Source organism: Chroicocephalus ridibundus, chromosome 1, assembly GCF_963924245.1.
Source record: "Chroicocephalus ridibundus chromosome 1, bChrRid1.1, whole genome shotgun sequence".
NCBI classification, from domain to species: domain Eukaryota; kingdom Metazoa; phylum Chordata; class Aves; order Charadriiformes; family Laridae; genus Chroicocephalus; species Chroicocephalus ridibundus.
This window is the reverse complement of record NC_086284.1, coordinates 126,395,223-126,409,505: the sequence shown is the minus strand read 5'-3', so window position 1 is coordinate 126,409,505 and position 14,283 is coordinate 126,395,223. Positions and strand designations below refer to the sequence as shown.

Sequence of the window (14,283 nt, the reverse complement as noted above, 5' to 3'; positions counted from 1 at the left end):
TGCCGGCCAGCCCTGCCCTCGGAGCGGCTCCGTCTCCTGAGGCGGTGCCCCGCCGACACGGGTCGGGGGGGAGGTCGGGTGAGGGACGCCGAGGGGAGAAAGGCCCTTGGAAACGGTGTAGTTGGTCCTGTGCTCCCCCACGGACCCCTCTGCCGTCCTGTGACACCTCTCCTGGAGCAGGTGCGACCTTATCGCTCTCTACAACCACCTGAAAGGAGGCTGTAGCGAGGTGGGGGTCGGTCTCTTCTCCCGAGTAGCAGGCGATAGGACAAGAGGAAGCAGCCTCTGGTTGTGCTAGGGAAGATTTAGACTGGATATTAGGAAAAAATTTTGCGCTGAAAGGGTTATTAAGCATTGGAACAGGCTGCCCAGGGAAGTGGTTTGAGTCACCATCCCTGGAGGTATTTAAAAGATGGGTAGACATAGTGCTTAAGAGATATGGCTTAGTGATGGTTTTTGACTGAGTTAGGTTGATGGTTGGACTGGATGATCTGAAAGTCCCTTCCAACCTCGGCAGTTCTATGATTCTATAACTTTAGTACTGCAAACCTCCCAAATCAGCAAGCTTAGGAAAGATTGGCCTAGCACCAGTTTGCAGGTTCATGTTGCAGAGAGATCATCTTCATAGTAATTTATAGGTTTGGGTTATTTAACAGACAGCAAACACTCCCGTGTTCCCAGGCACTTCTTACTCTTCCAAGCATACGATAGCTGACATCTGAACTCTCCTAGCAGTTTCAGAAAGAGAGTCCACTCCCTCCCCACTTTTACTTCTCTTGTTGTATCCTATCTCCTCCCACCACTTTTGAGGCCATTGCTTGGCAATAGGGAAGCTTATAGAAATAGCAATATAGAATTAATTTTGCTCCCACTACTGTGGCTCTTTCCCTGTTCTAAAAAAGTCTCACCTTATTTTCATAACTAGCCAGAGTGGTCTGATGACAGGCAAAGGCACATGGATCCAACATCTTACTAGAATGCAAAATTCAGCACTGTGAGTAGTTACTTCAGTTTATTTTGCTCAGATAAAAACAGAACTATAAAATGTTTGGTACATTTTATTTAGCGACATACAAGAAGGAATATAAACTGCCACATGTTAAACTTGCCACAAAAGAGCTGGATAATCACCCCACTCCCTCCCCCTAAGATTATGTATCTGAAGTGGTACTTTTACAAGGAAAAACTTGTACCAGAGCACTTGTGGTACAACAGTTTATACTGCTGCTTCTTGATAATCTGTGTGGTATTAGAGAGCCACAAAGTGCTCCAACTATTACTTTGTAGTAACCGTAACTTCCTAAACATGTTCTTGTGATTTCACCAACATATGTGTTCCACTTAAATGCACTGCACCCAAAATACATGGATACCACATATCTATATATTCAGGATTCAAGTCCATTCAAGACAACTGTATCAACAGGTCACAAATTGGTATGTATGATGGACAAGATAAAATACACAGTATAAGCTAAACATGCAGAGCACCCTTTCCAATGCTAAGTGTCAATTCTGTGGGCTCCCCCCCGCCACTACACTTTAGCCCAGTGGAGCTTAATGTTAGCATTGTTGACCAAACCCAAATCAGTTTTAATTAAAGAATGCAGATATAGCTTCCTTCATGCTAGCACTATATCAGCTCTCCTCTCAGTCATTAACAGCTTTGAAGTGTGTTTTTATAAGCCTTTTAAGGCATGTAAAATAATACATGTTTAGAATAAAAGAAGTGCCATGATTTACTTCCACGAGCAAAATCTCTCTTCACCGCCATTTGTTGTTCCCTTCCTTTTCACTCTCCCCCTATCCCTCTATCACTAGAGTGGACGTAAATAATCTCCTATTAACAAATGAATTTTGATCACTTCCATGCTGCATTCATTTGCAGCCCTTTCTTCATCCTGACACTGGAAGTGCAGGAAGACGGAAAAAGCCAACAAAATTTAGGACTCTAATGGAGAATATAGTAGACCTCACCTCTATTTCAAAGCGGCCATAAATTCACTCACCCAGATCATGTCCGGCTGATAATAATTTCTATCAGAGACTGTTTAATTTCATCTCTCTTCACTCATTTTATCCTATGGACCATAAGATTTTTTGCAGTAACCCTTTCCAAAGGATTCAAAAAATAAGGCTGAAGGTGTAGTCAGGAAAGATAAAATAGACCAATCAATAACTTTTTACAAAATAATCTTCACAAAGCCTCAGTGAGGCATGCATGTATTAACCCTCATTTTTACATAGAGGGAACTGAGGCACAGAGAAGTCACTTCCCTGTGGTTAAGAGTAAATCAGTGACACAGGAAAAACTGCAGTTAGTTCCTGCCTTTCGACCTTATGATCAATTCATTAGACCAGGCTGCCTCAAATAAAAGTAAAACAAAATGTGTTGTTTGTTTTTATTAAGAAAACAGTCACTTAGATGGCAGTAGACTTTTTCCTAAAAACCTCAGGGTCTTCTCTAAGTGAAAACCATTTAACCTGGTTAAATACCAGGTTTTGTGGTGGATTGTCTGTATTAAGCCATGTAGTGTGGAATATGATTTTTAAACAAAAAGCTCCAAGACGTCAGAATGTGTACATATTCTTATCTGCCATCACCTTAAATTGCAAAGCCTGCTTTTCGCCAGTCATTTGCTTCTTGCACTTCATTGAGCGTGAGCAGTAAACCTAGACAAGTCTATTTAGCTCCCCCAGGCTTAGGCCAAACCATTCACATAATTTAGGCTTTCCAAAAGCAATACAAATATTTAATCTACAAAGTGTTGAGATAAACCCATGACTATACATGTGATCGCACTTCTACTAATAGCAGAACTTAAAGAATTTTAAAAATAAACCAAAATGACGTAGCCGGAACACATGTTAGCATCCTTCTAAGGCTATATTGGATCTTGTTTCTCAAACTGCAAATACCAGCATCCTTTAGGCTTTAGAGACTAAACATCCCTCTCTTTCCCAGCCATAAGCCACTCTGCAATTTAGCAGTGTCGCTCTCAGGGCAGTATAACCATCATACACAGGCACCATCCAATACGTCCAACAAAAGGTCAATACAGTACAACACATTTCCAATATAGTATGTGACCGTAGCAGCATACAGACCCCAAGTCATAGTCTCCAGAACTGCCTAGACAAATCTGGCTGATATCAGATTAAACTAGTATTTGTGAAGAGACTTACCAGTGTGTGTGTGTCAGCCTCCAGCATTGTCCTGCTCTGGAGTTAATGCCTCACAAATAAGGTAATTTTACCTTTATATAGTGTCAAACAAATACAATTTTTTTTTCTTCTGCTCCTTAAACGTATCCTCAGATGAAATGAATATTCTTAAATTAGAGTCTGGATCAGAGACTCCAAAAAGTAATTAAGTTGGTTATCAGCCCACAGTAGGGGAAGCCAAGCAAAACGTGTCATTTAGGATTGACAGCTCAAAATAAATGCAGAGGAAAAATCTATTTTTTTTATTTTATTTTTTTTTTACTGTGGATGATTTCTCAATAAAAATAAAATCATGCCAATTTTATGACTCCAGTAGTCTCTTAGTATCTGAAGCAGCACTAACAAAATCTTCATAGAAGTGTTTGTGGTGGAGGGTCCGTACAATACTCCTGCCTAACTAGTGAACTAACCAGAACCCAGACTCTTTAATCGTGAGAGTCTTTCTCCAATGATGTTGAAGACTGTAACTCACCACCAGTCTATCATTAACTCCAGATACAGGTTAAAAAAACAAAGAAACAAAAAAACACAATTAGCAAAACCTGCTTGAAATGTTTTCTCTCAGGGCTACAGAAAAATTAGCCAAATTCTTTATTCCACTCATAGTGAAACCGCCCCCCATGGCAATGGTTACATGATCACATTATCTCCAGTGTACTTCAAGTCCATATAAAGTCACATTTATTTAGACTTAACACACACGGTTTCCAGTGATGCTTCTGGTTTAGGCTCCAGCTTCTCTGGGAATTCTAGTTTTTCACAGATTGTCTCCTTTATGGGTAGGTACTGAGAGATCTCGTTAGGTTCCGTGAACAGGGAAGGTGGAACGTGCTAAGAAACAAAAATTTTACATGAAACATGTGAATGAAAGGAGGAGAAAATAAAATGGTATTCCAACCCCAAACTTTTACAAGTAATTGATCCATAATTTACCTGATTTAAACACCTGAAGTGAGGTATAATTATTAAAATTTACCTTATACATACAGTCTTTTACTCCTTGTGTGGATCAATAGGCTAAGAAAAGGTATTTAATGTTTTCAAGCAGCAGATTATAGGAGCACAAGAAAGTCAGAGACATTTATGAGCAGCTACAATGTTTTTTTAAAAATATATATTTATCATTTGAATGTAACAAACAGTTGTTTTGAGAGTCTAGTTCTACATGAGACGAGGATGGGTACAAGGGATCCCATGTCTAATGTCTTCTAGCCGTTGCAATGTATTAATTGGAGTTGCTCAGATTTAGCTATTGATAACTGATATACTTCAACACGTATCTTAGTTTTATGAAGTCCACCACAAAAAATTGTATGAAATACTAAAATTCATTGGATTTTAATTTCATATTTGAAGAAATTAGGTGGTTTCATTAAGTTAATCAATATCTTTCTCTAGAGATTCCTGTAGACAACTTCACTGCATACAAGATATTTGATGAAAAAAATAAATAAAATCTATACTGAGCAAAACACCTTCAAACTTTTTAACATCATTCTTTAAGAAGTGTAGCCAGAGCTATTCAAAGGTAACCTGTATTTTGGCTACCCCTAACACGCAAGGAATCATACTGCTGTTTCAATTATTTCAAACCTAAGTAAAGCAGGAATCTTTTTCACTTTACCTATGCAAGCTGATCTAGGGAACTGAAAAGCTATATGCATTTCCCTTCTATAACAATAGGCATTAAAAATTATTTAACAGCGTAGATGGTAATTTTTAAACATGAGGTGAAGTAAAACCTAGGTCACTGATTTATATTTCAAAAACCACGAAACTATCAAAGATCTCATGTCTGAATTTAGTCCTGTTTATAGGGATCATGTATTGTTAAGAAATTATACAGCGTCCCTTTCCTGATAAAGAAAAACATTCCCTCAGAAGGTTAGTAACACACTAGCCACTTTTTACAGGTGAAAACACTTTTACAGGAAAAACAAGGGAGAAGGAAAAGTATCAAGAATGCCCAAGATCAGGTGTTGAGTCAAGAATAAAAATCAACAGCTGCAACTCCAAATGTGCCACAAATTATTCTGAGCCTTTTCTAGAGCTTTAAGGTGGGCTATTAAACTTATTTGAGAAAAACTGAATGAGTCTATTACCAAACAGATCTTAACCCCTAATACTACTTGCAAGCATACACGCATGAAGTTTAGCATCACGGGATGTGGACTACCTGATTTTGTGGCTGAATAGTTCTATGAAAAAAAAAAAATAATTAAAAAGTCTTGTTAACTCCAAAGGAGAAAAAGTAACCCAATCCCGTATCTTGTCATGTGATTAATGGATCTGAGCATTTACAAATGCAAATCTGCCTTGAAATCTGCAATAAATGTTGCACAAGCAAAAAGGTTTTTCCTCTGTATAGATTCCAAACCTAACAAAAAATTACTTACAGACACAGTATTTTCTATGCTGACCATAAAAAAAACATTAAAAAGCAGACAGAAAAAAAATATTTAAGAAATACAATACCTTTAAACTTGATATTTTGCTTTCTCTGGATGTATATTCTCGCAACATGTAGGCCTTGTCCGCCTAATGGGAAAAAAACAGCAAAAATTAATTGCAAAATTATCATCTAGTATAAATGCAAAATAAGCATTTTAAATAAACTGAAATTTAACAAGCATTTGAATTTGGTTGACCACAGATTTTCACCTGGGAGCAGAAACGTACGTTCAAATTCATGAAGACAGAGAAAGATGTTTAGCAATGTTCTCTTTCCCAAAAGTCACCTTTCTGTGTGCATGCATGGAAAAAAAAAATTCTATGACTGAATATGCTTGTTAATTTTTACTCAGCTAGAACTGCTACGTCAGTACACAGAGAGCTAGACAGAATAAGCAAACCACAACTGTTACTTTCTGTATTATTTAGGAGATACTAGAACTCAGTGTAGTATGGACAGTTATTTGCAAATTAAAACTTGCCATTGTTTATTAGACAAGCCATAAAACATTTACTTGAAGACAAGGATAAGAACAATATCACACCATTTACTGTTGCCTATTTTTCCTCTTGTACTTCCTCTCTAATATGCGTTTATCAAATATATTTAAAAGATTACTTCACATAAGGGCTGCCTACTCTGCTCATACAGAACCTAGCCCCATGGCATCCAGCATTTTGTTGCTACTTCAGCACCACCATAGTAACAAAATACACTTGAAAGTTCAGTTCAGGTAACTTCTATGCCCCCAAACATCAGCATTAAATTACAGGAATATCAGCAGGTCTTCTCTGAAAGTAACATGGCAAGGCAGTGTCTGTAAAATACTCATGATGGCGAATAAGGGTTTACCTCATGATGAAGCCTCGTATCATTAATCCTGATAAGTACCCCATCAACTCGCAAGAAAAACCTCAACAGCACAAAAAAGCTGGAAGGCATGACTCTCTGCAAAAATAAAGATGTTCCATTTAGCATATTACAAAGTTTTCCTTTAACTATGCAATTATCCATATTAGATATTCACAATGAAAGACAGTATGAGGAGCTTTTGGTGCTAAAGTAAAAATTTGGGCTGTTGCTATGCTACAGCTATTATTGGACAGCAGCGCCAGACAAGGTCTCAAAAGGTTCTTAGGCAGGACACAGTAAGAGGAAAGAGGGAAAAGACTGTTCCCTGAAGAAACAGACAGGAAGATTTCAAGCCAACATGGTTTTCAGTAAGATTATATTTCTAAGAGTGAGGATAAAGAACTCTGTATTTTAAACTTTAAATCCCAGAAGGAACAACATACAAAAAGTGGCTGTACTTTGCATACATTAACCAACCAATTCACCAAGCATCTTGTATACACCTTTTAGTACTCACTATTTTTACGCTCAAACTTGATACTCCATGATCGTGAAGTTCGTCTTCAAAGAGAAGTACTTCTTCAAAAAACATAATTTGCTCCCTGGCTTTCAACTTCTCTGTATTTATGTGTTCTGTTGTAGGAACAACCTAAAGAAAAAGATGAAGAAGAGCTGGCATATTAATTTGTTGCCAAACTACATAAAGTTTGTCCTGATCTTTTAAATCCTGCAATTGCTAGTTTTAGAAAGAAAAAACCTTTATGGCACTAAGCTTAAAACATACCAAAACTCTAAGAGGAAAAGTTAAAATTAAACCCAAAGTTTCCAAGAGGAAACATTGATCAAAGCAAAAACCAAGAGTGGAAAATTCTGAATAAAGTACCCTCTGGGTATAGGCTTAGTAGGGCTTCAGCTGCAAACAATTCTGCTCGTTTTCTGTATTTGAAAATACTTGAAGATGCCTCATGTTTAACATACAAATGAGAAGTTCTGCATTATAAGTAGTATTCCATCCACTTAGTATCTTTAGCCAATGACAAACCCTGCAGAGGATTTGAATAAAACCTTTCCATGGAAATCAAGTACCCGTGTTTTTTCCATCTCACAATCTCCATATACACTCAAGCACTTCCACTGCCTGAAGACTGCAGGCCAATAAGACATCATTTATTTCTATGCTGCACTTTTAATTCAAGGATAACTCAAGCGATCTATAACTAATGCAATCCTAGTGAATTAATATAGATTATCTGCTTAGTAGCAAGAGATCTGTACACAGTAAATAGAAGCTGGGAACTTCAGTCTTATTTTAAAAAAATAAAGATAAGGGAGGGCCTGTCAGTTTAGATATGAGAAGTTACTGTTGCAGAAAAATATAAAGCCATTGAAAGCAACCAGATCTACATATCTGCTTACGCAAACTGGCAAGCAACAGAGAGTAACGGTACTAGAGAATTACACAGCTGGTAGTTCTGTTGGGTGTGAGGAGCTCAGAGCTGCAGAGGGGAATCCAGCAAGCGCTGCAGATTCTCATGTGCTTTATTCTCTGAGTAAGTTTTCACTAAGGGACACAATGGCACCCTTTTATATAATCGTAAAATGCTTTAAAAAACTAAGTTCTGAAAACAAGCCATAATTTGATTAGGATAACATGCTGAGAGACATGGAAAGCCCAAACTATACTTTGAAGTCAGAAACTATGAAGCTGTAAGATTTGATAGATGGATTGCTCGGTGGATAAGGAACTGACTGGATGGTTGCACTCAAAGAATTGTGGTCAACGGCTCAATGTCCAAGTCGAAACCAGTGACAAATGGCTTTCCTCAGGGGTCAGTACTGGGACTGGTGCTGTTCAACATCTTTGTCGGCAACATGGACAGTGGGATTGAGCTCACCCTCAGCAAGTTTGCCGATGATACCAAGCTGTGTGATGCAGTTGACACGCTGGAGGGGGGCGTGGCATCCAGAGGAACCCTGACAGGCTTGAGAGGTGGGCCTACGTGAACCTCACGAAGTTCAACCACGCCAAGTGCAAGGTCCTGCGTCTGGGTCACAGCAATCCCAACCACAAATACAGGCTGGGTGGAGAATGGATTGAGAACAGCCCTGAGAAGGACTTGGGGGTGTCGCTTGATGAGAAACTCAACATGACCTAGCAGCGTGTCCTTACAGTCAAGAAGACCAACCGCATCCTGGGCTGCATCAAAAGCCACAAGGCCAGCAGGTCGAGGGAGGAGATTCTGCCCCTCTACTCTGCTCTGGTGAGACCCCACCTGAGTACTGTGTCCAGCTTTGGAATCCTCAGCACCAGAAGGATGTGGACCTGTTGAAGCGGGCCCACAGGAGGGCCACAAAGATGATGAGAGGGCTGGAGCACCTCTCCTATGAGGACAGGCTGAGAGAGTTGGGGCTGTTCAGCCTGGAGAAGAGAAGGCTCTGGGGAGACCTTATAGTAGCCTTCCAGTACCTAAAGGGGGCCTACAGGAAAGATGGGGAGGGACTTTTTACAAGGGAATGTAGTGATATGATAAGGAGTAACGGCTTCAAACTGGAAGCGTGTAATGTAGATTACATATTAGGAAGAAATTCTTTACTCTTAGGGTGGTGAGACGCTGGAACAGGCTGCCCAGGGAAGCTGTGGATGCCCCATCCCTGGAAGTGTTCAAGGCCAGGCTGGATGGGGCTTTGAGCAACCTGGTCTAGTGGGAGGTGTCCCTGCCCATGGCAGGGGGGTTGGAACTAGATGATGTTTAAAAGGTCCCTTCCAACCTAAACCATTCTATGACAGCTTCTAAGCTTTGTTTGACTGAAACAATATGCAATCAGCATTTAACAAGGACAAATGGTTACCTTTAATGTTGCAGTGTCTCCCAGCAAAGTTCCTTTGTAGTCTGTTGTGTAAGTCCAATCATATGGCTTGACAACTTCCTTAGTGTGCTCAGTCTCACTCCTCAAGAAGTGAAAGAGAAAACAGCATGCTTTGTAGTAATTCTTAAAAACTTACAACCTCACATAAGATTATGTATTACAATTCCCACACACTTCAAGAAGAAAACCAGCAGCATTGTCTGTGCTGCAATGATGACGTCAAGACTTAATCATACAGTATTGCTTCTTTCACAACATCTGTTTCCATAATAAATTGTAAAACTGTTACCAGAATTCCTGTGCTAACACAATCCCAGTCCTATGAGTCAAAAATAAAGATTTTTAGTTTGATGTTACTGAAAAATTTGTATTTCAAGATAATTTTTTCTTTAAGTAGGCAGAAAGCAATCTGCTGACAACACAGAGCAATCATAAACACTGCTATTTGCCTTAGTTTTCATGACAGCTTTGATTTCTCTCTGTGCTTTACTTCCAGGTGCTTTTGCAACCGATTTTACAAATACTAAACAGTAAAATTAGTTTTGATGCATGGTAATTGTTCTGTTATATTCCTAAGGCTAAGAGTTTGAACATGTACAGCACTTTGCACTTTGAAATGCCACACGATACAGTCTTGTAATGCTCAACACTCTACAAGTTTGAATAAACAGAAACAGCATTAAGCCATGTTACACTTGTAGTTTATTTTAAGCAAGCCAAGACACAACTGAAAAAATACGGCTGACCCAATTTAACAGAGAGGATGATCACAGCAAAGAAAAGCTAAGTGTCTTCTGTGATTACACACCATATCTATGGTAGAACCAAATGCAACATGGTTTTCAAGAGTTCAGCCTGTGCTTTAACTACTTCATGACAATTTCACATACAACACAACAGTACTTGCCCACTGGTGAGAAAATACTGTACCTGCTCTCTTGCCACTCCTCTGCACAAGCCACTTTGATCATACCTTGGCAATTATTGACACATTTTAAAGCATCTGTTGCATTGAACTCAATTCCAAAACCATGATCATGCTGTATTCTTAGGATATTGTCTCCAAACATCATCTCTGGCAGGGAAGGCATGTGTAATTCATCAGCCAATCTGCACAGAAAAATAAAAGTCCCATGAAGAGAGATCTAATGAGCTATAACTCATTGAAAGCAACCCTTGTTCTGGAATAAGCATTCTTTAGACCATGGTAACTTAGAAGACACACAATGAATACGTTCTGTAAACTCTGTTGTTTTCCCTGTTTAATAATTGGTTGTGAATTGCAGAGTCATTGATCCAAAGTGACTTTGACACCATAAAAGTATGTAAAACATTCCTTCTACATCAGGCTCATACAAAAGTCTCATACATGAGGAATCAAAACACTATATGATAAGCATGAAGTAGCAGCTTTCAACCTGTTGCAGCAAACCCCTGGATGGTCCAAGAACTACTTCGGCAGGTGTCCAAAAAGTTTTAGGAACAAGCACTCATTGTCAGCAAGTTTAAATTCACTGCACAGTGGTCCATAGCTCCAAATTTAGAAACCTACAAGAAGGGGCTAAAACAACCCTGGCAGAATATGGGGAAAATCAAGTGCAGAAGACACTACTGTGCTCTACCACTTTCCCAAGCTGGTAGAGAATACATGCCGGTATTTGTAAACTTATGCATGAAAGCCACAGCCCCAGCTGAACAAAACACTGCATGAATGAAATAAACATGATCCCTGCAGAAAGTCTCAAAGCATCCTATTTCACTTTTTGTTTTATATCAATCTTTATACTTACTTATACTTATGTGTATGTATACATACACTATCTATAAATACACACACATAACACCACTTTATGTACACACTGACCTTATTTAACAAAAAGCTTCATATACTACTTCTCCCTATCACTACCTACTTTACTTATCAAGATCAAAAAGAAATACATGACATCTGAAGAGAAGAAAACTTTAGGAAACACATTAATTATAAGGGCCGGGGGGAGGGGCAGGAAGTGTCCTAATCGCAACTTTCACATGGATAATAAGGCATTCCTGAACAAAAGTGTTTATTTCTGTGTCCCTGCATACAAAACTGAAACAAAAATAGAGAATTCATAGACCTGGAGAATAAGATACTATGTCATTCCTGGAGAAGGCAGAAGAACATTACAAACTTTTCCGTTTCATTACGTGCAGGCCCCTTGACCTGCAAAGACGAACTCCAGCACAGAAAGGAGTTCTCAGCTACGGCACATTTAATCCTTCACCTTCCCACAGAGGTTACTGAAGGATTTTTGTGATATGCATTTGCCATAAATAAAACTCCTACAGATACTAATGATGTTCCACAAGGAATAAAAAAGGCAAGATGCCAAGAAAAATACATTACAAAAGGAAACTGACTAAAAGCACTGCAACTGGGTAGTTTTGACCCTTCAGATTTGAAGTGGAGGAATTGTTTTGGGGATCTCATGCTAGGTACCAAGACCTATGGGTAAACGGCTAATTTTGGACTTCTCTTCCCTACCCTGCAAAATCCTCTGTGTTCTTTCAAGCTTGTGTTGTGGTTCTTGCAACTTTACTTTTCAGCATTTTTCAACACATCCTGAAAAACTGTGTCCCCCTCAAAAACATCTAAACAGATAAAGGTAATTTCAGAAAAATTTAAAATATTTTTTAGTATTTAAACTATTTTAAAATAGCTACAGTTAAAGAAACTGAATAGATCAGAAGACGCGTACAGCAGGCAATTTGGCATCTAGACTAGCAGTTCAAGTCTCTCTCTTGTTTACAGATAATGAAAAGAGTTAACAACCTCCTGATCTTAAGAATAAAGATATTCATTTTTAGGAGGTAGCATCCTACAAAGTAATTCCTCACAAACATGCCATAAAAATGGAAAACTCTAGTAATAGTCCTCCTTCCCCTGCAGGACACAGGTACAGCTTAGCTGGATCCTGAATCCTCATTGCAGAAAAATGACTAAATCACAGGATTCAAGTTTTCTTATCTGTAACTGCAAAAACTAAAGGACCGCTAGTCAGAAGCGGTTTGAGAAGATTGTTTTAGGCACTGAACACAGGATAAAGATGAAGAAAGGAACACAGTTTTTACCTGTTTTAAGGCAGATATTCAGTTTTTTAAAAAAAGTCAGTGTAACACTGTTATGTTAAAAAAAATAACATTTTACTACACTATATACTAAACTGTAACAGTGTACTATAATTAAAAAAAACACCCTCAAACATAACATTTCAAGACATGGGACTTTATCAAACAAATTACCCTCAGAAAAGTTAAAAGCAACATGAATGAAGATATATTTAACAAGACTAACAAGATTTCCATGTATGTATTCCAGAAACTGAAGCTAAGAAGTATCTGTCAAATTCAATGGCCACCAAGGCCAGCTATGGTACCACACAGCTGAACTGCGCAGCTCCACATTAGCAAATCTGACTGAAGCACTTGATGCTGACACAGGAGCATCTTCTCCAACAGTTTGGCATCAGTGGAAGTTACTACTACAAGGAGAAAGCAAATAATAAATTTTTAATGAAATCCACTATCCTAAAATAGCCATTACCACGAAATAGCTTATGACAATCTGCAGACAACATTTAAAAGAACCTTAATCACCATCAAAAGGTAATTAAGAAAAACAAGCTACTAATTAAGAGGCTTCGGTCCACAGAGGTACAGATCTCTATAGCCATTAGCAATCGTTAAAAACAAAATCCTGGCAACTACGCGTAACCCAAATCACACCAGTTTCTCAAGACAAAAAGAGAGGGAAAAACACCCCCCCTTCCCCCCCGAGCTACCGGAATATACAGCGTCTCCCCCGCCCAGTGGACGCTATTTCTTTCTGAGGCAAGGCAACAAGGCACCCTAAACCTCTGGCCGTCAGGGAGGGAGCTCCCAGCCCTAGGGAGGAGCAGCCAGCAGCGCAGGTACCGTCGTTCCGCTCCCCCCGCCCCGGCCCCCAGCCCCCCCCACCTCTCGGCCTGCGCCGACTTCATGATGTGTGTCCGGGCGGCGCTCAGCTTCCAGGGCCCGAAGGTGAAGTCGCGCCGGTTGCTCTGGAAAACAGGGTGCATGGCGGAGGCGAGGGGAAAGGCCCCGCCGAGGAGAAGCTAAGAGGCGCCAGGGGAGCTCGCCTCTCCACCTCCGCCCGTACAGCCCTAACGGTAGCAACGGCGCCGCCGGAACCGTCGCCTCAAGGGACTTCCGCTTCCGGGGAAGCTCTGTGCGGCGGCAGGACGTGACGTGCGGCGGGGCGGGAGGTGCTCGCGGTGGTGGGCTCTGGGCGCCGCTGCGCCCCCGGACCCGTCGTGCTGCGTGGGGGGAGCTGGGTGCCTCTTCCCGCCCGCCGCGGGAGAGGGGCGTCCCCGGTCTCCTCTGCGCGAAGGGGCAGTGAGCTCGCCCGAGGGAACCGAGCTGCAGCAGCCGGTGCAAACTGTGCATGTGCCCGGCGGGCATTCGTGTCTCCAGCCGCATTCCCGGCGCCCAGCCCGAGGGGCGGCTCCGTCCCTGCCGCGGGGGCCGCATGTCCGTGCCCCGAGGCAGGAGTCCTGCGGCGGGGTTCGCCGAGGGAGGGGTGGGAGCGGTCACGGGGAGCTCTGCAGCCCCGGTGCTCCGGGCCCCTGCTCGGCAAGCATTACCCAGTTCTGACATAACGATACCTTGTGCCACTGCTGGCATTACGGGTGTAGGCGCGTGCTTAAGTGTGGAATCACCTGTGCTGGTTGGGGATCTCCTTGAATGCTTCCCAAAGGTGGTATTTAAAAAAAAAAAGTCAAAACGTGATGGCATGGTAAGCTTAAAATCCTGTAGAAAAGCATCGGTAGAACTGGTGGGGAACGACACATAACTCACTCTTCCAGCAG

The 14,283-nt window shown here is 40.7% G+C and overlaps 1 protein-coding gene across 1 annotated transcript; it reads right to left on the bottom strand.

The window, feature by feature from the left end:
* Positions 1-1,042: 1,042 nt before the first annotated feature.
* TIPRL (TOR signaling pathway regulator) lies at positions 1,043-13,622 on the bottom strand. The gene is made up of 7 exons (XM_063350739.1): positions 13,394-13,622; positions 10,328-10,507; positions 9,380-9,479; positions 7,047-7,178; positions 6,530-6,625; positions 5,701-5,763; positions 1,043-4,056 (listed from the first exon to the last, which is right to left on the bottom strand). The coding sequence occupies exons 1-7, from the start codon at positions 13,492-13,494 to the stop codon at positions 3,907-3,909; spliced, it is 822 nt and encodes a 273-aa protein (XP_063206809.1). The 5' UTR covers positions 13,495-13,622; the 3' UTR covers positions 1,043-3,906.
* Between the last annotated feature and the right edge of the window lie 661 nt (positions 13,623-14,283).

Coding starts and splice junctions, on each gene's coding strand:
- TIPRL (XM_063350739.1), bottom strand. CDS start 13,494: ATGCACCCTGTTTTCCAGAGCAACCGGCGCGACTTCACCTTCGGGCCC. Junction 9,480..10,327: donor GAGGAGTGGCAAGAGAGCAG/GTACAGTATTTT, acceptor TCACTTCTTGAG/GAGTGAGACTGAGCACACTA. Junction 5,764..6,529: donor ATACGAGGCTTCATCATGAG/GTAAACCCTTAT, acceptor TTTTCCCATTAG/GCGGACAAGGCCTACATGTT.